The sequence below is a fragment of the Oncorhynchus nerka genome, linkage group LG6, assembly GCF_034236695.1.
Source record: "Oncorhynchus nerka isolate Pitt River linkage group LG6, Oner_Uvic_2.0, whole genome shotgun sequence".
Lineage (NCBI taxonomy): Eukaryota > Metazoa > Chordata > Actinopteri > Salmoniformes > Salmonidae > Oncorhynchus > Oncorhynchus nerka.
This window is the reverse complement of record NC_088401.1, coordinates 55,105,700-55,131,193: the sequence shown is the minus strand read 5'-3', so window position 1 is coordinate 55,131,193 and position 25,494 is coordinate 55,105,700. Positions and strand designations below refer to the sequence as shown.

The 25,494-nt window shown below is 45.7% G+C and overlaps 2 protein-coding genes and 1 non-coding gene across 4 annotated transcripts in view; 1 reads left to right on the top strand and 2 right to left on the bottom strand.

Moving 5' to 3' along the window:
- The window catches only part of LOC115130049 (matrix metalloproteinase-17-like), a 9,905-nt gene extending 5,918 nt beyond the window's left edge, over positions 1 to 3,987 (bottom strand). Inside the window, exons 1-3 of the mRNA XM_065019144.1 lie at positions 3,899 to 3,987; positions 658 to 1,021; positions 4 to 136 (exon numbers count right to left, since the gene is read on the bottom strand). Coding sequence (XP_064875216.1) covers positions 4 to 136; positions 658 to 816 — 292 coding nt within the window. The 5' untranslated portion in view covers positions 817 to 1,021; positions 3,899 to 3,987. The remainder of the gene's footprint in view (positions 1 to 3; positions 137 to 657; positions 1,022 to 3,898) is intronic.
- Positions 3,988 to 20,168: 16,181 nt separating this feature from the next.
- Positions 20,169 to 20,240, bottom strand: trnaa-ugc (transfer RNA alanine (anticodon UGC)). The gene has a single exon. It is a non-coding gene; the product is annotated as a tRNA-Ala (tRNA).
- Positions 20,241 to 20,504: 264 nt separating this feature from the next.
- On the top strand, positions 20,505 to 25,494 carry LOC115130676 (histidine--tRNA ligase-like). 2 transcript variants are annotated; one of them, XM_065019696.1, is made up of 14 exons: positions 20,505 to 20,677; positions 22,020 to 22,109; positions 22,295 to 22,414; positions 22,545 to 22,638; positions 22,718 to 22,719; positions 22,797 to 22,922; positions 23,090 to 23,197; positions 23,326 to 23,424; positions 23,556 to 23,649; positions 23,727 to 23,854; positions 24,072 to 24,347; positions 24,458 to 24,574; positions 24,692 to 24,838; positions 25,159 to 25,494. In XM_065019696.1, exons 1-14 carry the CDS (start codon positions 20,588 to 20,590, stop codon positions 25,216 to 25,218), a joined length of 1,551 nt encoding a protein of 516 aa, XP_064875768.1. In that variant the 5' UTR covers positions 20,505 to 20,587; the 3' UTR covers positions 25,219 to 25,494. The 2 variants fall into 2 exon arrangements, with proteins under 2 accessions (XP_064875768.1, XP_064875767.1); XM_065019695.1 differs by lacking the exon at positions 20,505 to 20,677 and adding an exon at positions 21,767 to 21,921.

The window sequence follows — 25,494 nt, the reverse complement described above, 5'->3', positions numbered from 1 at the left end:
CACCTGCAACTCCTGTATCCTCGAGGCCTGCAAACCTCTGCATGGCTCTAACAGCATGAGTGACAGCTGTCCAGGCCTGTAGCTGTCCAGTAGAGGGGTCTGAGGGCGGGAGGTAGCCATACCTGGTCAGCCAATCCTGGGACAGGAAACAGAGGCATTGCATTGAGAGGCATTATTGTAGGTCAGTCCTAAAACGTCACTTGTGCTGCTTAGAGACATATGTTGAGAAGCAGAAGTCGACGTTTTGAGAGGGAAAGAGATCACTAAGCTAAGTGAAGATTAGATAAGTGAAAATCAGAGTTTGACTGCTCTTCAAAGTGTGTCTATGTACAGTATCTAGCCTAATCCTGTGAAGGTACAGCTCCATGTCCATGTGAGCCCAGTTTCACAATGAAACATATAGGCTCAACACTCTGGCCTTGCAGGCAAAGTGAAAAAAATGTATGATACAAAATCAGACAAGGGCAAATTATTTATCACTTTGGTAGTGAATTTGTATTCACATTTTTTTCTATTCACTATTTCACTTTTTTTTTTTAAACGATTTTCACTTCAAAGGCCATCATAAATGATAGCAACTTGCTGAAATAAATAATCCATGCTGGATGAATAATAAAATAGCCCCAGGGTATTGTACGCCTCCGCATTTTTCCTCACCACCAGTCCAGTGCTTTGGTCGTCAGTGGGGGTAACAGGAGCAGAGGAGGTGGATGCTGTTGTGTCCGTTGGGGCAACTGTCGAGCCCTGGATCCCGGCGACGGACACGGTTTGCGTGCACGCGCACAGCAGGAGAAAACTCCACGCTGCTGCCTTCATCCCGCTGGCGCTCGCATATTCCAATGAAACTCGCAAAACAAAATTGGAGGGAACATTTATCGCTTTAGGTCAGTTCATCCAGGGGAGGGGTCCGGGTCTCTGAAGTGTCATCCGTCCTTCATGGTCGGGTTGACGTGAGGAGTGTAGATAAGCTGTGACAGGACCAGTGCTTCTCGAGACGTTTTGGCACTACTGGTAAAACGCTCTGGAGATGGGAGAGCACCGATTTACATGTTAGTTTTCTGCTGTTGTTGCCAAAGAAAACTTTCATGCTATCTCTGATCATGCTGTCATTATATTACACACTTTATGTTAAAGGCTTTCAATGGCGTTTGCACTATATGTCGCAAATCCTTTAAACATGCAGAGGTATATATATACATTATCATAATAGCCCAGCACTGTATCGCAACGAAGCTGTATAGCCTAGTTTTTTACTCAGCATAAAAGTGAGTAAATCTCCGTTATCATTGAGAAAATTGAAATATGTAGCCTAAATAATGCAAAGATACAATATTATTCTGAAAATAATGGTGAATGAAAACGTCAATGAAGATAGTCAGTAGATGTAGGCTATATACAGTTGAAGTCTGAAGTTTACATACACCTTAGCCAAATACATTTAAACTCGGTTTTTCACAATTCCTGACATTTCATCCTAGAAAAAAATGCCCTGTCTTAGGTCAGTTAGGATCACCACTTTACTTTAAGAATGTGAAATGTCAGAATAATAGTAGAGAGAATGATTTATTTCAGCTTTTATTTATTTCATCACATTCCCAGTGGGTCAGAATTTTACATACACTCAATTAGTATTTGGTAGCATTGCCTTTAAATTGTTTAACTTGGGTCAAACGTTTCAGGTAGCCTTCCACAAGCTTCCCACAATAAGTTGGGTGAATTTTGGCCCATTCTTCCTGACAGAGCTGGTGTAACTAAGTCAGGTTTGTAGGCCTCCTTGCTCGCACATGCTTTTTCAGTTCTGCCCACAAATTTTCGATAGGATTGAGGTCAGGGCTTTGTGATGGCCACTCCAATACCTTGACTTTGTTGTCCTTAAGCCATTTTGCCACAACTCTGGAAGTATGCTTGGGGTCATTGTCCATTTGCGACCAAGCTTTAACTTCCTGACTGATGTCTTGAGATGTTGCTTCAATATATCCACATCATTTTCTTTCCTCATGATGCCATCCATTTTGTGAAGTGCACCAGTCCCTCCTGCATCAAAGCACCCCAACAACATGATGCTGCCACCCCCATGCTTTACGGTTGGGATGGTGTTCTTCGGCTTGCAAGCCTCCCCCTTTTCCTCAAAACATAACGACGAACGATTATGGCCGAACAGGTCTATTGCTGTTTCATCAGACCAGAGGACATTTCTCCAAAAAGTATGATCTTTGTCCCCATGTGCAGTTGCAAACTGTAGTCTGGCTTTTTTTTATGGTGGTTTTGGAGCAGCGGCTTCTTCCCTGCTGAGGTTATGTCGATATAGGACTAATTTTACTGTGGATATAGACACTTTGTACCTGTTTCCTCCAGCATCTTCACAGGGTCCTTTGCTGTTGTTCTGGGATTGATTTGCACTTTTCGCACCAAAGTATGTTCATCTCTAGGAGACAGAACGCGTCCCCATCCTGAGCAGTATGACGGCTGCGTGGTCCCATGGTGTTTACGCTTGCGTACTATTGTTTGTACAGAGGAACATGGTACCTTCAGGAGTTTGGAAATTGCTCCCAAGGATGAACCAGACTAGTGGAGGTCTACAATTTTTTTTCTGAGATCTTGGCTGATTTCTTTTGATTTCCCCATGATGTCAAGCAAAGAGGCACTGAGTTTGAAGGTAGGCCTTGAAATACATCCACAGGTACACCTCCAATTGACTCAAATTATATCAATTATCCTATCAGAAGCTTCTAAAGTCATGACATCATTTTCTGGAATTGTTCAAGCTGTTTAAAAGGCACAGTCAACTTAGTGTATGTAAACTTCTGACCCACTGGAATTGTGATACAGTGAATTATAAGTGAAATAATCTGTCTGTAAACAATTGTTGGAAAAATGACTTGTGTCATGCACAAAGTAGATGTCCTAACCGACTTGCCAAAACTATAGTTTGTTAACAAGACATTTGTGGAGTGGTTGAAAAACGAGTTTTAATGACTCCAACCTAAGTGTATGTAAACTTCCGACTTCAACTGTGCATGTTCAATAGGCAGTTGAATCAATAAATATCTAATCAGGAGATGGAAGATCATTTAACATAAAATAAGTAGGGGAGGGTTGTGTTGGTGTGCACAAGAAGACACTCGACTTAAATGCAGAGGGAAAGTGGATGGGATGGGTGTAAGGGGGCTGAGAAGGATGTGGTGCTTTAATTAAATTAGCTGGTGTCATTTAGTTAAAGGATGGGGGCAAAGAGGGGGGATGGATGGAGGGATATAGCGATGGTGGAGGACAGTTGTAAAGTAATGAGATAAAGTGGAATGGAGGTTCAGTCCTTTTCTCAAGGGACAGATAGAAGGAGAAAGGGAGGAAATAAAAGCTGTGGTGTCTCGGCCTTTGTTTCAAGGTTGAAGGGAGATAATAAAGGGATGAGAGAGAGAGACAGAGGGAAGGTAGGATATACAGAAAGAAAGAAAGAGAATAAGGGAGGGGTACAGTAAGGAGGGTGGCATGTGATGGTTGAGTCATGAAAGTGCAGTGAGGGTCAATGGGTGTTAATGAATGGATTCTTTAATTATGTTGGGTTCTAAACACGCACTCTGGACTTGGACCCAAGCATCTGGTGCAGTGCATGTGCATCACACACAATTGGTTCTAACACCCTCTGTCAGACAATATGGCAAAGAAACACATGAGCTAAAAATAATATTCTGTACATGCTAATATACATACTGCTAGTCTACTAATGAAGAGAGGGTGAGAAACATATAATACCAGTTAATGCTAAATATACCGATACTGGAAACATAACAAACTAGTGCATACACAGAAACACAGTGTGTACACACATACGATAGTTAATGATTGACAGAGCAGCATTAGGCAAAACAAGATAAAATGCAGTTTATCCTATGCTTACCAGCTCTTCTTCCCGGACTTTTATGTCCTTCTTTTGCTGATCTCTTGCACTCTCTCTTCTCTGACTCGCACTCAATCTGAACAGATGTGTCTCTCTCTCCCTCTCTCATCCCTCATGCTAACCCAACCCCCCTCAATTTTCTGAGCTCTCACAATAGTTTCCTCCATACAGCCCCCACCACCCCTACATCAAAATCTGTGTGCGTGTGTTTGTACGTGTGGTGTGTATCAATGGAGATAAAGCCTCTTTCCATCCCGTAAGAAGATTGACAGTTTCTCTTGCTCTCTCTATCACTCACTCACACCATATGGCTGCCAGTGCTTTCCAACTGTACAGCTCCTAATCAATGGTGAGAAGTTCCTATGTAGCCGAGAGCAAATTCAATATGAAAACCACATTCTGAATGAATCCATGTTTTTAAAGTAAAACAATTAGGCTCAGAAACATGTTTGGCACTGCGTATACAAATGTATTGTATGTGTAACTAAAGCCTCTCCCTGTTGGATTAGTGAGAACGAGACAGCGTAGATTGTGTGTGAGTGTGTGTGTGTCTGTGTGTGTGTCCACATGTTTGACTGTGTGTAGTGGGGGGGGGGGGGGGTAGTAACATTTTGATGAAATCCTCTTAACGACAGGATTAAAAAAATTAAAGACAAAAATTTGAACAGATCTCGCTCTCTATTTCACTCGTTGGCTCTCTGTCTCTCTATTTCTCTCTCACTCACCCCCTCTCTCTTGCCCTCTACAGGGGTATTATTGAAGCCAACTGACCTCCTTCTGGAAATAATACTGATTAAGACAGACAATTCCAAAGACAATCACCAAACAGTAAGAGAGAAATAATATATACCAGACGCTTTTATCCAAAGCGATTTACAGTCATGCATGTGTAGCAGTGTGATGTTGTTCCCCTAGATTATGCACCAAGTTGCACACAAGGACCAATTCAAATAGGTCAGGTCAAGAGGGGATGCTAATAGTTTGATAATAAAAATAATAATTCAGTGTATTTTTTAAATTTAATTACAGCTGCATAGCTAATGTTTATCTTTGGTGTACAAACACTTTTTAAAATCAATATTGTGCAGACATGTGATTGTAAAAGTTTTGTATATTTTGGTTTGGCCCATCGCGGGTTATCTGTATTTCCGTACCCCCTTATTGTTCTCTTTTGCCTGACCTTCGTCTAGCAAGGTGCTTGAGAGCTAGGACTGCGCCAAGGGTTAACATAATGTGTGTTGTCTCTTCGTGTGCAGGGCAAATAAAAATAATTAAACTAGCAGACCTTCCGTTGTGGCAGCGTCCTAATTAAAAGTACACAACGCAGAAAGAACCACGCTACAAACTGGTGCCGCGACCTGTCGACTGGTCAGCTCAAGCCGACCACTGGAGCTGTGCATTGCTATAAGTGAATTTATACTGTAAATAGTGAAGGTGAATGTAGCATATTCACTAGTTAATGGAATTTGTGTTTATTTGCTTGTTTTGAAGGAATTTGTTTATTGCATTTTTTGGGGGGTATTTGTCTGCAGTAAATTACATTGTATTTTAGTGCTCTATTGAGCCATGGAAGACTCTCAAGTCCATAAAATGAGTTATGCTGGGGATTTTAGTGTGGGTAGAGGGAGGGGTGTCCTTGCATTTACACCATTTGTACAGTCAGCTCCTGGGAATAGAGTTGCTAGTCCTGAGTTTACAAGCACTGGGAGGGGTAGGCTGTTTACTCCACATGACCAGGGTATCCCACCTCTGTCTTTTGATCTACCATCATCCCCAGTCCTCAGTACAAATGTGACACCTCCGAGTCAGTTTAGTGACCTTATTAAGCAGATTAGTTCAGAGATAGGAGAATCTATCAGAGCGAGTTTACTGCAGCCTGGGACTTCAAGTCTTTCTCCTGCCCATCCCCCTCACCAACCCCAGCAGTTTCCCCTGCCTGAACAATGTGGGTCAACTTTTATTGATGCATCCAAGCTGAATCTGGTTGTGAAGTCAGATGTTAGTGCTCCACCTTTCTTTAGGGGTGATGGCTCAGGTAAGTACTCTGTCCTGGAGTGGGAGGAGCTGATGGGAGTCTACCTAGAGAAGAGGGGTTACACTGGGTCTGAGAATGTTGGGGAGGTGATGTCTAGGCTCGTGGGGAGGGCACGGAATGTGACCAAAGTCTGGATGCGTAACAACCCTGTTGTCACAGATGTTAAGGCAGTGTTCAGTGTTCTCAAGCAACACTTTGGGGATACTGTCTGTTCAGGTATGCCATTAGCTCATTTCTACTCAATCAAACCATATGCTAATGAGGGTCCACTAGATATCTGGATTAGGTTTAACAAAGCTGCAGAGGCAGCTGAACAGTTTACAGTACCTTGTAAGTGAGGGTAGGACCTTGCCCAATCAGTGCTCAGAGTTGGCAGCCATGTTTGTACGCAACTGTCCTGATAAAGAGTTGGCCCAAGTGTTCAAATGCAAACCCCTTCGTGACTGGACAGCCAGTGAGGTACAGGATCATTTGGATGAAATGTTAAGGGAGCGTAAAGTATGTAGAACACAACTTTCACAGCAGGTGGCTGCTGACTTTGACTCCCCCCAGGAGGATGTGGATCCTGTGAGCAGACCTAATGTGTCATCTTTTTCTCGAAGTGGCCGTGAACCAGAACAGGCCCCATCTGCATCTGAGGGTGGGACATTCGAGAAAGTTTTGTGTATGTTAGAGAAGGCTCTTGTCAGCAATACTCAGTCTGTGAACAGAGGGCCCCGTAAATAGTTCCCCAAACGTCAGCGTGAGTGCGCTGTCTGTGGAAGCACTAATCATTGGACCAAAGCTCACTGTCAGATGCACCAGCTGTGTTTCAAGTGCTTCTCTCCTGATCACATGAGCTTTGACTGTAGTGAGACTGGGAAGCGAAAGAGCCCTGGATGTGGACAGACGGGCAGGTCTCAGGAAAACATTCTGAGGAGGGCAATGTGAGGCAGTCTAATTTTTCCTCCACTGATGATGATATCAATGAGAATTACTCAGAATGACAGTTTGTTTTACACCACCGTGCTGGTATAGGATAAAGTTGAGCTGAAGGGGATGTTATATAGTGAGTCCATGGCTACTACTCTGCGCGCAGATATTGTACCTCGGTTGAGGGAGGCGGGAGTGGTAGAGGGGAACATTCTAGCTGCTTCAGACATCATCCTGGTGAGTTGTGGTGGGACACAAACTAGCCCAGTGGGCATGTGTGACTTAAAAATACAGCTTTATGGCTTCAGTTATGTCGTCCCCGTGCTTATTGTAGATGGGCAGGTTGATGAACTCATTGTGGGCACTAATGTGTTGAAGTTCAAATCAAATGACAGCTACTGGCGGGTTGTGGATACGCCAGGTCCCTCTGGCCAGTGTGATGACAGCTACTGGCGGGTGGTGGATACGCCAGGTCCCTCTGGCCAGTGTGATGACAGCTACTGGCGGGTGGTGGGTACCCCAGGTCCTTCTGGCCAGTGTGATGACAGCTACTGGCGGGTGGTGAATATGCCAGGTCCCTCTGGCCAGTGTGATGACAGCTACTGGCGGGTGGTGGGTACGCCAGGTCCCTCTGGCCAGTGTGATGACAGCTACTGGCGGGTGGTGGATACGCCAGGTCCCTCTGGCCAGTGTGATGACAGCTACTGGCGGGTGGTGGATACGCCAGGTCCTTCTGGCCAGTGTGATGACAGCTACTACGGGTGGTGGCGGTCCCTCTGGCCAGTGTGATGACAGCTACTGGCGGGTGGTGGGTACCCCAGGTCCCTCTGGCCAGTGTGATGACAGCTACTGGCGGGTGGTGGGTACCCCAGGTCCCTCTGGCCAGTGTGATGACAGCTACTGGCGGGTGGTGGATACGCCAGGTCCTTCTGGCCAGTGTGATGACAGCTACTGGCGGGTGGTGGGTACCCCAGGTCCTTCTGGCCAGTGTGATGACAGCTACTGGCGGGTGGTGGGTACCCCAGGTCTTTCTGGCCAGTGTGATGACAGCTACTGGCGGGTGGTGGATACGCCAGGTCCCTCTGGCCAGTGTGATGACAGCTACTGGCGGGTGGTGGGTACCCCAGGTCCTTCTGGCCAGTGTGATGACAGCTACTGGCGGGTGGTGGGTACCCCAGGTCCTTCTGGCCAGTGTGATGACAGCTACTGGCGGGTGGTGGGTACCCCAGGTATTTCTGGCCAGTGTGATGACAGCTACTGGCGGGTGGTGGATACGCCAGGTCCTTCTGGCCAGTGTGATGACAGCTACTGGCGGGTGGTGGATATGCCAGGTCCTTCTGGCCAGTGTGATGACAGCTACTGGCGGGTGGTGGATACGCCAGGTCCTTCTGGCCAGTGTGATGACAGCTACTGGCGGGTGGTGGATACGCCAGGTCCCTCTGGCCAGTGTGATGACAGCTACTGGCGGGTGGTGGGTACCCCAGGTCCTTCTGGCCAGTGTGATGACAGCTACTGGCGGGTGGTGGATACGCCAGGTCCTTCTGGCCAGTGTGATGACAGCTGGTGGTGGGTACCCCAGGTCCCTCTGGCCAGTGTGATGACAGCTACTGGCGGGTGGTGGATACGCCAGGTCCTTCTGGCCAGTGTGATGACAGCTACTGGCGGGTGGTGGGTACCCCAGGTATTTCTGGCCAGTGTGATGACAGCTACTGGCGGGTGGTGGATACGCCAGGTCCCTCTGGCCAATGTGATGACAGCTAATGGCGGGTGGTGAGTACCCCAGGTCCTTCTGGCCAGTGTGATGTCAGCTACTGGCGGGTGGTGGATACGCCAGGTCCCTCTGGCCAATGTGATGACAGCCACTTCCTGCGTCTCTTATCAAATCTGGAGAGATGGAGAGGAGACTCCATCCCAGATAAAGTGGGCACCATTAAGTTTAAGAGAGCAGTAACACTCCAACCCATGAGTGAGCATCTGGTGTGGGGCCGCCTACCCCCAAAGACAAAACTCTGTGGGCAGTACTGTTGTTGTCGAGCCCAGAACGTCTCGTTGTGTGAATCGACACATATTAGTAGGGAGAGTAGTTACATCTCTGTGGAGGGGTGGATGGCTCCCTGTGAAGATTGTGAATCCAACAACTTTGCCAGTTACCCTGAGACGAAATGTTAAAGTGGCAGATGTGCATTGGAGGATTTTGATGATGTCAAACAGCAAGCAGCTTACCATAACGTGGCAAAAGTACAAAGTGACAGCTCACATGGCAGTCTTACAGCTAAGAGTTCAGTTGGTGGCAGTGTAGTTAATGGCAACAGTACACTGAGCAATCTTGGACTTCAAGGCCTGTCTGTTGAGGAGTGTCCAGTTTCACAGTTCTGGAAAGACAAACTTGTCGGTTTAATTGAGAAGTATGAAGTAAGTTCTCTAGACATAGCCTGGATTGTGGAGAGGCAAAAGAATTCTGCCATCGCATACGGCTGACTGATGACCGCCCATTTCGATTACCTTATCGTAGACTTTCTCCAGCTCATTACCAAAAACCGACTGACAAGAATTCCATATGATGTCCTGCTGGAGGAAGCCAGAGGTCTTCGAGTGGATGATGTCCAAGACATGTTCCGTCTCTCCTGTGAGCAGCCAGAGGCTGGCTGTAGAACGTCTATGGCTCCTGGGAGTGAGTTGAGTAGAGCTGGTGATGATGTCAGCGGGTTGGTTTCCTGTGAAGAGGTGTCTGCTGTCCTCCATGCCCATCGCCGATGGGATGATGGTGTCACAGTGAGGACCGTTTCACATGTGCAGCACCTTGAGAAGTTGATGTCCATGGGTTTAGAGCCCTTTACCTGTCCTTACACACAAGGAGTTGTATGATAACCAGTCACTGGATCCTATCATCAGCAGAGTTATGCTCTTTGTAGAGCGAGTCTTTGAAGCTAAAGAAACAGTTTATGCTCTAAGACAGTGGAGAAAACTCACCACGCGGTTAGGGATTCTGTATCGTGCATTTATGGGTTCGCTGATTGTATCCATTCTGACAGGGGTGCTAACTTTGAGAGTTCACTTATTGCAGAATTGCTTCAGTTATCTGATGTTGAAAAGTCCCACATCACACCTTATCATCCCATGCGTAACGGTCAAGCAGAACGTCTGAATCGCACACTGGGCGGGATGATTAGAGCTCTGCCAGCTAGGTCCAAGGCTAAATGGTCTCAGATGTTGAACACATTGACATTCTCCTATAACTGCACTGTTCACGAGACTACTGGGTTTCCACCCTTCTTCTTGATGCTCGGACGCACCCATAGGTTGCCGGTAGATGTTATGTTTGAAAGTGTGCTGTTGGATGGGGACACAGTAGATGTGGATAAGTATGTCCAGTCTCTGGGTGAGGATCTGAGAGAGGCCATGACATTGGCCCAGCAGCATGCCAGTAAGCAACAAAAGAGACAAGCCGAGGTCTACAACAGACGGTCTAAGGGTCACTCGGTGCAGAAGGGAGACAGAGTTCTACTTGCTAACAAGGGGGAGAGGGGCAAGAAGAAACTGGCTGATCGCTGGGAGAGTGTGGTGTACATAGTGGTTAAGAAGAACAGCTCACTGAACACATATCGTATCCAACACCCTACCACTGGACACATCAAAGCTGTGCATAGGAACCTGATTATGCCAGTCAACTTTCTGCCTTTGCCTTCGTGGGAGGAACCTGAGGGTCACGGATCTCTATCAGATCTCTATCGAGTGGTGACGTGATCTCTGAGATGTCTGCAGAGTCCAGCCAAATGGATGGGAGTGACGCCAGGACTGTCCACTGGGTAGCAGGCCTTCCTGAGTCTTCTGGGAGGATACTCCAAGAGGATGGCGAAGTCCCAGCTGATGGAAGTGAGGTGGAACAACCGTATGAAGTCCCCTTAAGTGAGGTGTGCTCAGCAGAAGTGGACCAGAGAGATATCCACAAAGCCTACAAGAGTTCTGATTGCGAAACTCCATTCAGTGTGGATGATGCTGTGACAGATGATATTACCTTGGTTGAAGATGCTTCGTCAGTGTGGTCTGTGACAATCTACCAGGATTCTGATCAGTCGTCTGACACTACTAGTGTTGAGTCGGTAACTGAAAGTGTGCTGGCTCCAGATATGCGGATCTGTAGTACTCTCCATCCTGAGGTCAGACCTCTGAGTAGGGTTAGTGCTGTCTGTGACATTCCTGCTAGATTTTTGGGTGAGGGTGTTCGGACTAGACTAGGTAGATTTATTAAGCCAGTGAATAGGCTTATCCAAACTATGTCTACACAAGAAATGAAACAGTTCCTTGTTTCTCGGTGACGGTCGGATATTGCCTACCTTTTCTTTTTTATATATATATGTAGTAATCTAAGTGTGTCTTAGAATGATTTGTGGATTTGTCTAATATATTTGACAATTCGTGTAACTTTGTGTGTAGTCCATCAGCATTAAAATGTATATGGCATTTTTCGTATACGGTTGAATAAGGGGATTAGCTACCCCTTATTTTTCCTAATCCTTTGCGGGATAGTTTTCCAGCTGATCGACCATTTGTGGGTCTAGAATTAAGGGACTACACTGGGTTACTCTGTGAAATGTCTTTTTTCTTTCTTTGCTTTGTTACTTTCGAGGTAATGTGTTTTGTGCCTATAATCTAGTGTAAAACAGTGGGGGTGAATGTAGCAGTGTGATGTTGTTCCCCTAGATTTATGCACCAAGTTGCACACATGAACCAATTCAAATAGGCCAGGTCAAGAGGGGATGCTAATAGTTTGATAATAAAAATAATAATTCAGTGTATTTTTTAAATTTAATTACAGCTGCATAGCTAATGTTTATCTTTGGTGTACAAACACTTTTTAAAATCAATATTGTGCAGACATGTGATTGTAAAAGTTTTGTATATTTTGGTTTGGCCCATCGCGGGTTATCTGTATTTCCGTACACCCTTATTGTTCTCTTTTGCCTGACCTTCGGCTAGCAAGGTGCTTGAGAGCTAGGACTGCGCCAAGGGTTAACATAATGTGTGTTGTCTCTTCGTGTGCAGGGCAAATAAAAATAATTCCACTAGCAGACCTTCAGTTGTGGCAGCGTCCTAATTAAAAGTACACAACGCAGAACGAACCACGCTACACATGCATACATATGGGTGTCCCAGGAATCAAACCCACTACCATGGCATTACAAGCACCATGCTCTACCAACTGAGCTACAAAGTGATACAGAGACAAAAGTAAGCAGATCTGAGTGACAATGCAGGAGAGGAGGGCTAAGAACAGAGTACTTTTCCAGATGCACCAGTAGAGATGCACCGTCTCTCTTTCTCCTTCATTCTCTCTGTCTCAGGGAAAATGTATGATTGAAAAAACATGCATAGATAGGACTCCCTTTTTTATCTAAAAGGAAACTTGATCCCCCTGATCTTTCACCATAACCTGTCAAAGCAGAGACAAAAATGGATAAAACACAGCAAAATTATCACCACCACTCGTTGTTTAAATCCCTCATTCTGAACCTCAGCCACTCAACACAACAACACCAACGTCATCCCATTAGTCTGTGGTTTAACTCCACTGACAATATTCAAATTCCTTTCATCTATAGAGTTGGCTGCCAAACTAAAAAAATATAGTAAAATAGTTAACCCTGCTGTCTTGACAACGGGGCCGACCATAAGTGTATGTGGTGGTTGGGCGGGGTCAAAGGTGATGTGTGGAGGTGGAGATGGTTAATTCATGGAGGCTGTATTTTTGGACCCCTGAAACAGGCAAGGGGGTATAAGGTTGAATGTGTGAATGGGGTAGTGTGTCTGGGAATCTGGGAATGCCCAAATTGTGGGGCTGAACTTATGGTTCCTCAGGCAACTGAGATCATTTTTGGGCACTCAGTATTGCATGTAGTCTTTGTTTTTCACTCAAAATGTAGCATACCTCACAACTGACATCTTTCAGATGTGCCGTTTTTTTACACTATTGAACATGGAGGATATCAAATCAAATTGTATTTGTCACATACACATGGTTAGAAGATGTTAATGCGAGTGTAGCGAAATGCTTGTGGTTCTAGTTCCGACCATGCAGTAATATCTAACAGTAATCTAACCTAACAATTTCACAACAACTACCTTATACACACAAGTGGAATGAATAAGAATATGCACATAACAATATATGAATGAGCAATGGCCGAACGGCAAGATGGAGTAGATGGTATAGAGGACAGTATGTACGTATGAGATGAGTAAATGTAGGGTATGTAAACATTATATAACGTGGCATTGTTTAAAGTGGCTAGTGATACATTTATTACATCATTAGAGATGAGTCAGTATGTTGGCAGCAGCCACTCAATGTTAGTGATGGCTGTTTAACAGTCTGATGGCCTTGAGATAGAAGCTGTTTTTCAGTCTCTCGGCCCCTGCTTTGATGCACCTGAACTGACCTCGCCCTCTGGATGATATAGCAGGGTGAACAGGCAGTGGCTCGGGTGGTTGTTGTCCTTGATGATCTTTTTGGCCTTCCTGTGTGTACCATTTCAGTTTGTCAGTGAAGTGTACGCCGAGGAACTAAAAACTTTCCACCTTCTCCACTACTGTCCCATCAATGTGGATAGGGTGCTGCTCCCTCTGCTGCTTCCTGAAGTCCACGATCATCTCCTTTGTTTTGTTGACATTGAGTGTGAGGTTATTTTCCTGACACCACACTCCGAGGACCCTCACCTCCTCCCTGTAGGCCGTCTTGTCGTTGTTGGTAATCAAGCTTACCACTGTAGTGTCGTCTGCAAACTATATGATTGAGTTGGAGGCGTGCATGGCAATGCAGTCATCGGTGAACAGTGAGTACAGGAGAGGGCTGAGAACGCAACATGTGGGGCACCAGTGTTGAGGATCAGTGGGGTGGAGATGTTGTTACCTACCCTCACCACCTGGGGGAGGCCTGTCAGGAAGTCCAGGACCCAGTTGCACAGGGCGGGGTCGAGACCCAGGGTCTCGAGCTTAATGACGAGTTTGGAGAGTACTATGGTGTTCAATTCTGAGCTGTAGTCGATGAACAGCATTCTTACATAGATATTCCTCTTGTCGAGATGGGTTAGGGCAGTGTGATTGCGATTGCGTCGTCTGTGGACCTATTGGGGCGGTAAGCAAATTGGAGTGGGTCCAGGGTGTCAGGTAAGGTGAAAGTGATATGGTCCTTGACTAGTCTCTCAAAGCACTTCATGATGACGGAAGTGAGTGCTACGGGGCGATAGTCATTTAGCACAGTTACCTTAGCTTTCTTGGGAACAGGAGCAATGGTGGCCCTCTTGAAGCATGTGGAAACAGCAGACTGGGATAGGGATTGAGTGAGTACGTCCGTAAACATACCAGCCAGCTGGTCTGCGCATGCTCAGAGGACACGGCTGCGGATGCCGTCTGGGCCAGCAGCCTTGTGAGGGTTAACACGTTTAAATGTTTTACTCACGTTGGCTACAGTGAAGGAAAGCCCACAGGTTTTGGTAGCGGGCCATATCAGTGGCACTGTATTGTCCTCAATGCGAGCAAAGAAGTTGTTTAGTTTGTCTGGGAGCAAGACATCGTGGTCCGCGACAGGGCTGGTTTTCCTTTGGTAGTCCGTGATTGACTGTAGACCCTGCCACATACCTCAGATTTTCTGAAAGGGGGGGCTTTGTATGCGTCGCGGAAGTTAGAATAACAATGTTCCAGGGTTTTGCCAGCCCGGGTCGCGCATTCGATATGCTGATAAAATTTAGGGAGCCTTGTTTTCAGAATAGCCTTGTTAAAATCCCCTGCTACAGTAAATGCGGGATCAGGATATCTGGTTTCCAGTTTACATAGAGTCAAATTAATTTCTTTCAGGGCCGTCGATGTGTCTGCTTGGGGGGGTACACACGACTGTGGTTATGATCGAAGAGAATTCTCTTGGTAGATAATGCGGTCGGCATTTGACTGCAAGGAATTCTAGGTCAGGTGAAGAAAAGGACTTGAGTTCCTGTATGTTGTTATGATATATGAGTTCAGATCAAATTGTATTTGTCACATGTGCCGAATAAAACAGGTGCAGACCTTACAGTGAAATGCTTATTTACAAGCCCTTAATCAACATTGAGAATAAAAAATTTAAAAAATTAAGTAAAAAATAGATGAGTAGAAAATAGAAAATAAAAGTAACAAATAATTAAACAGCAGCAGAAAAATAACAAGCGACGCTATATACAGGCGGTACCGGTACAAAATCAATGTGCGGGGGCACCGGTTAGTCGAGGTAATTGAGGTAATATGTACATGTAAGTAGAGTTAAAGTGACTATGTATACATTATAAACAGAGAGTAGCAGCAGCACCATAAAAGAGGGGTCTGGGTAGCCCTTTGATTAGTTGTTTAGGAGTCTTATGGCTTGGGAGTAGAAGCTGTTAAGAAGCCTTTTGGACCGCGACTTAGCGCTCCGGTACCGCCGGTACCGCCGTGCGGTAGCAGAGAGAACAGTCTATGACTAGGGTGGCTGGAGTCTTTGACAATTTTAAGGGCCTTCCTCTGACACCGTCTGATATAGACGTCCTGGATGGCAGAGAGCTTGACCCCAGTGATGTACTGGGCCATACGCACTACCCTCTGTAGTGCCTTGCGGTCGTAGAATGAGCAGTTGCCATAGTATGATGTAACCAGTGCAGCTGTAGAACCTTTTGAGGATCTGAGGACCCATGCTAAATCTTTTCAGTCTCCTGAGGGGGAATAGGCTTTGTCGTGCCCTCTTCACAACTGTCTTAGTGTGATTGGACCATGATATCTTGTTGGTGATGTAGACACCAAGGAACTTGAAGCTCTCAACCTGTTCCACTACAACCCTGTCGATGAGAATGGGGGTGTGCTCGGTCCTCCTTTTCCTATAGTCCACAATCATCTCCTTTGTCTTGACCACGTTGAGGGAGAGGTTGTTGTCCTGGCACCACATGACCAGGTCTCTGACCTCCTCCCTATAGGCTGTCTCATCGTTGTCGGTGATCAGGCCTACCACTGTTGTGTCATCGGCAAACTTGATGATGGTGTTGGAGTCGTGCCTAGCCATGCAGTCATTAGTGAACAGGGAGTACAGGGGGGGACTGAGCACGCACCCCTGAGGGGCCCCCGTGTTGAGGATCAGCATGGCGGATGTGTTGTTCCTTACCCTTACCACCTGGGGATGGCCTGTCAGGAAGTCCAGGGTCCACTTGCAGAAGGAGGTGTTTAGTCTCAGGGTCCTTAGCTTAGTGATTAGCTTTGAGGGCACTATGGTGTTGAACCCTGAGCTGTAGTCAATGAATATCATTCTCACATAGGTGTTCCTTTTGTCCAGGTGGGAAAGGGCAGTGTTGAGTGCAATAGAGATGGCATCATCTGTGGATCTGTTGGGGCTGTATGCATATTGGAGTGAGTCTAGGGTTTATGGGATAATGGTGTTGATGTGAGCCATGACCAGCCTTTCAAAGCACTTCATGGCTACAGACGTGAGTGCTACGGGTTGGTAGTCATTTAGGCAGGTTACCTTAGTGTTCTTGGGCACTGGGACTATGGTGGTCTGCTTGAAACATGTTGATATTACAGACTCAGTCAGGGACAGGTTGAAAATGTCAGTGAAGACACTTGCCAGTTGGTCAGGGCATGCTCGGAGTACACGTCCTGGTAATCTGTCTGGCCTGTTTAAATGTTGACCTGTTTAAAGGTCTTACTCACATCGGCTACGGAGAGCGTGGTCACACAGTCGTCCGGGACAGCTGGTCCTCTCATGCATGTTTCAGTGTTACTTGCCTCGAAGAAAGCATAAAAGTAATTTAGCTAATCTGGTAGGTTTGTGTCACTGGGCAGCTCATGGCTGTAATAGTTTGCAAGCCCTGCCGCATCCGACGAGCGTCGGAGCCGGTGTAGTACGATTCAATCTTAGTCCTGTATTGACGCTTTGCCTGTTTGATGGTTCGTCGGAGGGCATAGCGGGATTTCTTATAAGCTTCCGGGTTAGAGTCCCACTCCTTAAAAGCGGCAGCTCTACTCTTTAACTCAGTGCGGATGTTGCCTGTAATCCATGGCTTCTGGTTGGGGTATGTAAGGTACGGTCACTGTGGGGAAGACGTTATCGATGCACTTATTGAAGAAGCCAGTTACTGATGTGGTGTCCTCCACAATACCATCTGAAGAATCCATGAACATATTCCAGTCTGTGCTAGCAAAACCGTCCTGTGGCTTAGCATTTGCTTAATCTGACCACTTTCTTATCGACCGAGTCACTGGTGCTTTCTGCTTTAGTTTTGGTTTGTAAGCTGGAATCAGGAGGATAGAATTATGGTCATATTTGCCAAATGGAGAGCGAGGGAGAGCTTTGTATGTGTGTCTGTGTGTGGAGTAAAGGTGGTCCAGAGTTTTTTCCCCTCTGGCTGCACATTTAACATATTGATAGAAATTTGGTGTAACTGATTTGAGTTTCCCTGCATTAAAGTCCCTGGCCACTAGGAGCGCCACCTCTGGATGAGCATTTTCCTGTTTGCTAATGGCCGTATACAGCTCATTGAGTGCCGTCTTAGTGCCAGCATTGGTGTGTGGTGGAATATAGACAGCTATGAAAAATATACATGTAAACTCTCTTGGTAAATAGTGTGGTCGACAGCTTATCATGAGATACCTCAGGCGAGCAAAACCTCGAAACTTCCTTAGATTTCGTGCACCAGCTGTTGTTTACAAATATACAAAGGCCCTCTGCCCCTTGTCTTACCAGAGATCAAATCAAATCAGATCAAATGTATTTATATAGCCCTTCGTACATCAGCTGATATCTCAAAGTGCTGTACAGAAACCCAGCCTAAAACCCCAAACAGCAAGCAATGCAGGTGTAGAAGCACGGTGGCTAGGAAAAACTCCCTAGAAAGGCCAAAACCTAGGAAGAAACCTAGAGAGGAACCAGGCTATGTGGGGTGGCCAGTCCTCTTCTGGCTGTGCCGGGTGGAGATTATAACAGAACATGGCCAAGATGTTCAAATGTTCATAAATGACCAGCATGGTTGAATAATAATAAGGCAGAACAGTTGAAACTGGAGCAGCAGCACGGTCAGGTGGACTGGGGACAGCAAGGAGTCATCATGTCAGGTAGTCCTGGGGCATGGTCCTAGGGCTCAAGTCCTCCGAGAGAGAGAAAGAAAGAGAGAATTAGAGAGAGCATATGTGGGGTGGCCAGTCCTCTTCTGGCTGTGCCGGGTGGATATTATAACAGAACATGGCCAAGATGTTCAAATGTTCATAAATGACCAGAATGGTCGAATAATAATAAGGCAGAACAGTTTAAACTGGAGCAGCAGCACGGCCAGGTGGACTGGGGACAGCAAGGAGTCATCATGTCAGGTAGTCCTGAGGCATGGTCCTAGGGCTCAGGTCCTCCGAGAGAGAAAAAGAAAGAGAGAAAGAGAGAATTAGAGAGAGCACACTTACATTCACACAGGACACCGAATAGGACAGGAGAAGTACTCCAGATATAACAAACTGACCCTAGCCCCCCGACACATAAACTACTGCAGCATAAATACTGGAGGCTGAGACAGGAGGGGTCAGGAGACCACTGTTCTATCCTGCCGAAAAAGATTAAAACCCGCCAACTGTATGTTAATCATGTCGTCGTTCAGCCACGACTCAGTGAAACATAAGATATTACGGTTTTTAACGTCCCCTTGGTAGGATATACGTGCTCGTAGTTCGTCTGTTTTATTATTGATTGATTGTATGTTGGCTAATTGGACCGATGGTAAAGGTAGATTACCCTCTCGGCGACGGATACCCGGACCGTTGTCCACAATATCTCAGTCTTTTCCTCCTGCGAATGACGGGGATGAGGGCCTTGTCGGGTGTCTAGAGTAAATCCTTCCCATCCGACTCGTTGAAAAGAATTCCTCCAGTACAGGGTGAGTAATCGCTGCCCTGATATCAAGAAGCTATTTTCGGTCATAAGACACGGTGACAGAAACATCATGTACAAAATAAGTTACAAATAACGTAACAAAACGTTTTTTTAGAATAATAATCTTAATTTAAAAAATAAAAGATCTCACTGCGCTAATTGTAACATCCTGTCACATACCTGTAGTTATAGAAGGAAAGGTGTTCACTGCATGATGCCAGTCTGCTCAAATGACAAGAACAGGTTTGGGAAGGTTGTTGAAATCACCAGATCATCAACTGACACAATCTGATTTCATTTTTCACTGTAAAGGCTCTTTAATTCAATTCAATTAAAACTAGTATGGTATACTGGCAAACATCTTAGTGCTGAAACAGACTGATATCATGTCTAGGACAACTGGAGTTAGACTTACAGTAACTGGTGTCAAGTGAGGCCAACTCCATATTTAACTTGAAGGACAATACAGATTCATACTGTGACTATGTAGGTCCTGCTGTTAGCTGGGTACTGCAGGTCACAATGTGACTACTGTGCCTCCAACATTCCCCTGTTAACTAGATGTCTAAAGGGAGCAGAAACATTGGGTGTTGCACAGACACCAATGCTACAGTTGAGAAGTGTGTGTGCGTGTGGCTAAAATAGGGTATTATATTACTGACAATCTACACATTACAAGCATAACCTAACCTGTAGCAGACATTTTCATGCCTTCGGAGAGACATTCTAAATAAATCAAATATATCAAGTTTAACAACAAAACACTGATGTTTGTTTACAAAACATTCTCAGTGAGCACATGCAGAAAGCTGAGACTAGACAACTCAACATCAAACTGTCTGTTGACATTTGTTCATAAGAATAAGTGCAGCACAAATCCTTGACTATCACATAATAAAATGGTCGTGAAAATGTTATAAATCCAATCCAAATAAAGTTGATTGGTCATATGCACCGGATACAGTGTAAACGGTGCAATTAAATACAACAGCGCAATGTAAAAAAACAACAGTAAGCAAACTACAAGTGAATACAAATACTATATAAATACAAGTAGTAAAAAGTAACAGAACGTGATATATGAGAGAAGAATAGGGCTCCAGAATATACTATGAATATATAATATACTATATGCTAAGTTAGGCTATTAGGCTCAACCAATGCCATGTGTATCTGAGTTCTTGAATTAACTTGGGTTAGTGAGAACGTAGATAACAAATAATAGCCTACTGGAAGGAAAATAAAACATCTTTAAAATTTCCATCAAATTAAATCTAATATGTAACTTATTTCTGTTGATGATAAACATTTTGTTGATTGGTGAATTTCTTCATTTATCCGGGAATATGTATAGTCAACTTCATCCGCTTCATACAATTGTAACACCAGAAAACAGATCTTTATCAAAAGGTGTGGAGTGGAGATGCCGGGGATTGAACCCGGGGCCTCATACATGCAAAGCATGCGCTCTACCACTGAGCTACATCCCCTACATACTTAGTAAGTGAAAATCACACTACTTATACTGTATAATAAGTACAAAATCAAGTTAATAGTTAGTGTCGGAAGTGTTAAACTCTTTTTATTGCAAGTGCCTTCGTTTCATTCCATGTCTTTCTGCTAAAACATGATTTTTATAGTGTATCTGGTATGTACTACTTACTAGCGCTAAATTGCTACATTGTTTCATCACGCTCTGACAAACGCAGTCTTGAATAAACTGCGACTGTGTGGTACGTGTAGGTATATCATCGGATCCCAGCTTCCGGTCTTCGAGGAAGAGTTAGCAGCAGTAGCACATAGATATTCCTTCTAGTTTCGTTGACATTAGAACACAATGGCCGATAAAGCGCAGATACAAGATGCAATTAAAACACAAGGAGAAGTCGTGCGGAAGCTAAAGACAGAGAAAGCCAGCAAAGAGCAAGTCAGTATTCACGACGTTCAGTTTTATTGACATTGGTGGAAACGTAGACTCTTGCCATACGCGATAAGCTAGCGGTAGCAGTGCCAAGACACCGGCCTCGACGGTTCTCTATCAGATGAATGAATCGCAAAATAGCTAGCTAGCGTTAGTTCAATTAGAAGTGGCATTCATGTCATGGCCATTGCGAAGTAAATAATGAATTATATTCTGATGCACGTGGCCAAGGTAGATAATCATAGTGACCCAAATTATTCAGCAAAAAATAGCTGTCAGGCATCACGGCTGATGATGAAATCTCCCTGCAATTTGGCATAATTAGCAAGATAGCTGTCATAACATGCGCAATTGTTAGTGGGCTGGTCAATCGTTGTACATTTGTATTCCAGCCTGTGTGAATACATAGTTCCTTTCAATGGCAGAATGGTGAGCTTCTTGCACTGAGTCTGTCTCCACCTTTAGTCTCTATCCTCAACTGTATTGTTCTCTCTGCCTCTCTTTCTCTGTGTTTCTATCTTTTCAATTTGATTTGAATGCCAAGGGGCTGGAGCTCAGACCTTCCTACATCACTGGATCAGGTCGTGTTCAGTAGGACACACAGTTTAATTATTTTGTTTTTATATCCAGATTTGTTCCTCGTGAACACGGCCCAGTGCTTGTCTGGTCCAGAGATAGGCCTAGTTCTGATTCCAGGGGTAAGTTAAGTCCTGCGCCCACCCATGTCTCTGGGCTGTGATAGGCCAGTTAGTTGGTTTAATTCTGGGCTGTGATTAGGCTTGATGGTTTGATTGACCCCTGCCTCTCATGTTTTGTCCTCCATGTTGTGATGATGTGTCATGCCTGCCCTCCTCCCTAGTGATAGGGTTGCTCACCATTTTTCTCCTGTTCTTCCTGCTCGATGCCAACCACCCTGCTGGGGCCAAATCTACGTCCATCATCATCTACCTCCTCCACATGTCACTACTTGGGATCCAAACACTTCCACTGGATATTCCTGGATAACCCTGCTTTTGAATTGGATAACCCCTCACCTGTCTTGGTGGATGTTTTTTCTATTGGACTGTACTGCTGATGTGATGCCGCACTCCTGAACGGCCATTTTTGGTTGTTTTTTGGTTGCTTTTTCTGCTGCAATAAATACCCTGGATATGGCATCCCTGCGTCTGTGTGCGGGGTTGGCGGGCCATCGGTCTCGATTGTGTGTCCGCTCTCTACGCACCCTTTCTGGTGGGATGACTGTGTCTCAGGTGAGACCCATATTCTGGAGGGTGGAATGGGAATGGGGGAGGATCGGTTTAAGGTCCTGGTGAACACTGATTTTTAACTTTGTTTGTTTCTTTCCTAGATTGATGAGGAAGTGGCCAAATTGTTAAAGCTGAAGGCTCAAATTGGAGGAGATGAAGGCAAACACCAATTCACGCTCAAGACTGCTAAGGTATAGACTGCCACCATGGAGAGTGCATCTCACAGGCAGTGGATGGTCAAGAGAACTTGTTGTGTAATATGTTTACTACTTGTCTTTATTGAAAGTCCAAATCACTAGGTGTTGTATTGCTTATGCACTATTTTTCTCTCTCTTGCCCTCCCATCTCTTCATCTCCCTCTCCTTCTCTCTCTCAGGGCACCAGGGACTATAACCCTAAGCAGATGGCCATCAGAGAGAGAGTCTTCAACACCATTATTCGCTGTTTCAAACGCCACGGAGCCGAGACCATCGACACGCCCGTCTTTGAGCTGAAGGTGTGTGCGCGTGGCAAATACACACACAAACACACCGTTGACGAAGAATAGAAAGAGATGAACTAGCCCCTCGATTTGTAATACATAATGTACTTAGGTTGACCATTTTCTCCCATCTATGATTTTGTAGGAAACGTTGACGGGAAAGTATGGGGAGGACTCTAAGCTCATCTACGACCTGAAGGACCAAGGAGGAGAGATGATCTCACTGTATCCTTGTATTAGTCCTGATGCATACATTGTTAAGTGGGATAGCTTGCAGATTGGTAAGTTAATTCCCAAAATTCCCCTAAAGCAAACTAGCTGTATATCCCCTTGTGGGTTTTATCCACGTTGTGAGCCAATCAGGTGTCTACAAGTCCTTGACCCCGCCCCCTCTCAGGTGCCCTTTGCCCGTTACCTGGCCATGAACAAGATCACCAACATCAAGCGCTACCACATCGCCAAGGTCTATCGCCGTGACAACCCTGCCATGACCCGCGGCCGCTACAGGGAGTTCTATCAGTGTGTAAGCATCCGAGCGATCGGGTTATTGGGTGAAACGTAAACCCTGGTGTTAGACTTTCAACATCAACTTTAACATTGGAATAGTTATTGGTTTCTGCTACATCCAGGTGTTTGTGGATATACATGACCCATTTTCTAGCTCTCTATGTGCGTCTCTCCCCCTCCCAGGATTTTGACATTGCAGGCCAGTACGACCCCATGATCCCAGACGCTGAGTGCCTGAAGATTGTCCACGAGATCCTGAGTGAGCTGGAGCTGGGAGACTTCCGCATCAAGGTAGGTCAGAGACGCATCCACACATACAGCACCCACGGTCAAACATCTTGAGATACAATCTGAAGCAATGAATTTGTGGATGTACTCCTCCTAACTCTCATCCCCACCATAATATCCTCTCTGTGCAGGTGAACGACAGACGTATTCTAGATGGGATGTTTGCAGTGTGTGGTGTTCCAGATGACAAGTTCCGTACTATCTGCTCCACAGTGGACAAACTGGACAAGGTAAATCCACTGCACTCAACCCAACTCTTATGTGGTTAAGGAAATGGAATGCATAACAATAAACCTGAGCAATATCTTAATATGCAAAACAAGTTGATAGGGACTTGTTTCTTTATTCTCTCTCTCTATAGATGTCGTGGGAGGATGTAAAGAGTGAGATGGTGAATGAGAAGGGTCTCTCTGAGGAGGCAGCTGATCAGATCGGACAATATGTCAGTATGCAGGGTGAGGACAGATCACACACGCAGACTGACCTTTGACCTTTCCCCTGTCTGAACTTGTCTGGTTGGTGTGTGTTCCAGGGGGAATGGACCTAGCTGAGCGCCTACTGCAGGACGCTAAGATGTCGCAGAGCAAGCAGGCGTGTGCCGGCCTCACAGACATGAAGCAGCTCTTCAGCTACCTACAGCTCTTCCAGGTCACAGACAAGGTGAGAGGTTGTCTGGTGATTAAGGTGATATGACTGAGGTAATCTGTACATCGACAGCTTACTCTGTAGAGGCATTTAGTTTAACAGAAATAGTTTTGGGGGTCAGCGGTTATACAGATATGATCAGCTGAAATTAGCTGGATAGGTTGCAGTCCTTTTGCCATATCATTAATCTCGTGTTCCTTCCTCCCAATCTGTCCTCTCTCTCCTCCCCCAGGTGGTGTTTGACCTAAGTCTGGCCCGTGGGTTGGACTACTACACAGGAGTGATCTTTGAGGCCATTCTGACTCAGAACGGCCCGGTCAATGTGGCGGCGACCCAGAATGGGGTGGACGAGAAGGCAGAGGAGGGAGTGAGCGTGGGCAGCGTGGCGGGTGGCGGGCGCTACGACGGCCTGGTGGGCATGTTTGACCCCAAGGGCAGGAAGGTGCCGTGTGTGGGGGTCAGCATCGGCATCGAAAGGGTCTTCTCCATCATGGAACAGAAGGCTGAGGTAAGGAAGGGGCATTATCAAACTGTCAGCTCTACACTCAGTCTTGTTTATTCATAAGTGCATGAGAAAGCCTGTGTGTCTGACTGGTGTGTTGGGATCTGGCCCCCCAGGCATCGGCGCAGAAGGTGCGCACCACAGAGACCCAGGTCATGGTGGCCTCTGCACAGAAGAACCTCCTAAATGAGAGACTCAGACTGACCGCTGAACTGTGGAACGCTGGGATCAAGGTGTGTGTTCAATCACAGTGAGTGATGTGCATGTAGAGTTAATTTCCACTTCTGAAAAGGCTTTGTGTGACTTCATAAGAGGAACCTTTTTAATAGCACTGATGTGTGTGTTGTCAGGCAGAGGTGATGTATAAGAAGAACCCCAAGCTGCTGAGCCAGCTGCAGCACTGCGAGGACTCTGGGATCCCCCTGGTGGCGATCCTGGGGGAGCAGGAGCTCAAGGACGGGGTGGTGAAACTCCGAACAGTCCACAGCCGAGAGGAGGTGAGTCACACACCAAACTCCCTCACCATTAGTTACCATACCTGGTACGCTAGGTGGTTGCTAGTCCCCAGGACATCCACAGTATTATGCAAGACTGCCCTCTCTTCTTGTGCACCAGATGCATGGAGTAGTCTACAATCCATACTTCATATGTTAGTGCCACTGATTTAATTTAAAATATTGATGGGATTGTAAAAAATTTTAGGCTAGATCATGTAATGTATTGATTGTTGCCTTGGCCAGGTAGGTCTACAATGTGCTTTCCCTGGTTGAATAAAACACCACCCCTCAAACATGTTTCTCTCCGGTCTGGTTCTCAGATTGATGTATCGAGAGCAGAACTAGCAGAGGAAATCAAGAAAAGGACCGCAGATGTCTAAGTCATGGTTTTTGCCTGACAGCACCCTGGGTCGTGGCCCAAACAGGTCTCACCGCTGCCTTCAACTGTGGAATTTGTTCCACTCGTCCAGGCTGCTCTCATTATATTAAGACCATTAAAGGCAGTGGTTTCATGCCAACTACCCAGACACCTGCGTAGCCTCAAGGACAATGAACATAAGACATACTGTTGCAAGTCACTGCATTACAGCTTCAGTCTGAGCACCAAGGTAAAATATGCCAGTTCTTTTAACCCACCAATAAACAGATTCATCTGA

Bases quoted from the DNA above. Each gene is read 5' to 3' on its own strand.
- LOC115130676 (XM_065019695.1), top strand. From the start codon at position 21,823: ATGGCATCCCTGCGTCTGTGTGCGGGGTTGGCGGGCCATCGGTCTCGA. The intron at 23,855-24,071 runs GTGAGAGGTTGT...CTCCTCCCCCAG, and splicing joins TCTTCCAGGTCACAGACAAG to GTGGTGTTTGACCTAAGTCT. The intron at 24,839-25,158 runs GTGAGTCACACA...TCTGGTTCTCAG, and splicing joins CAGTCCACAGCCGAGAGGAG to ATTGATGTATCGAGAGCAGA.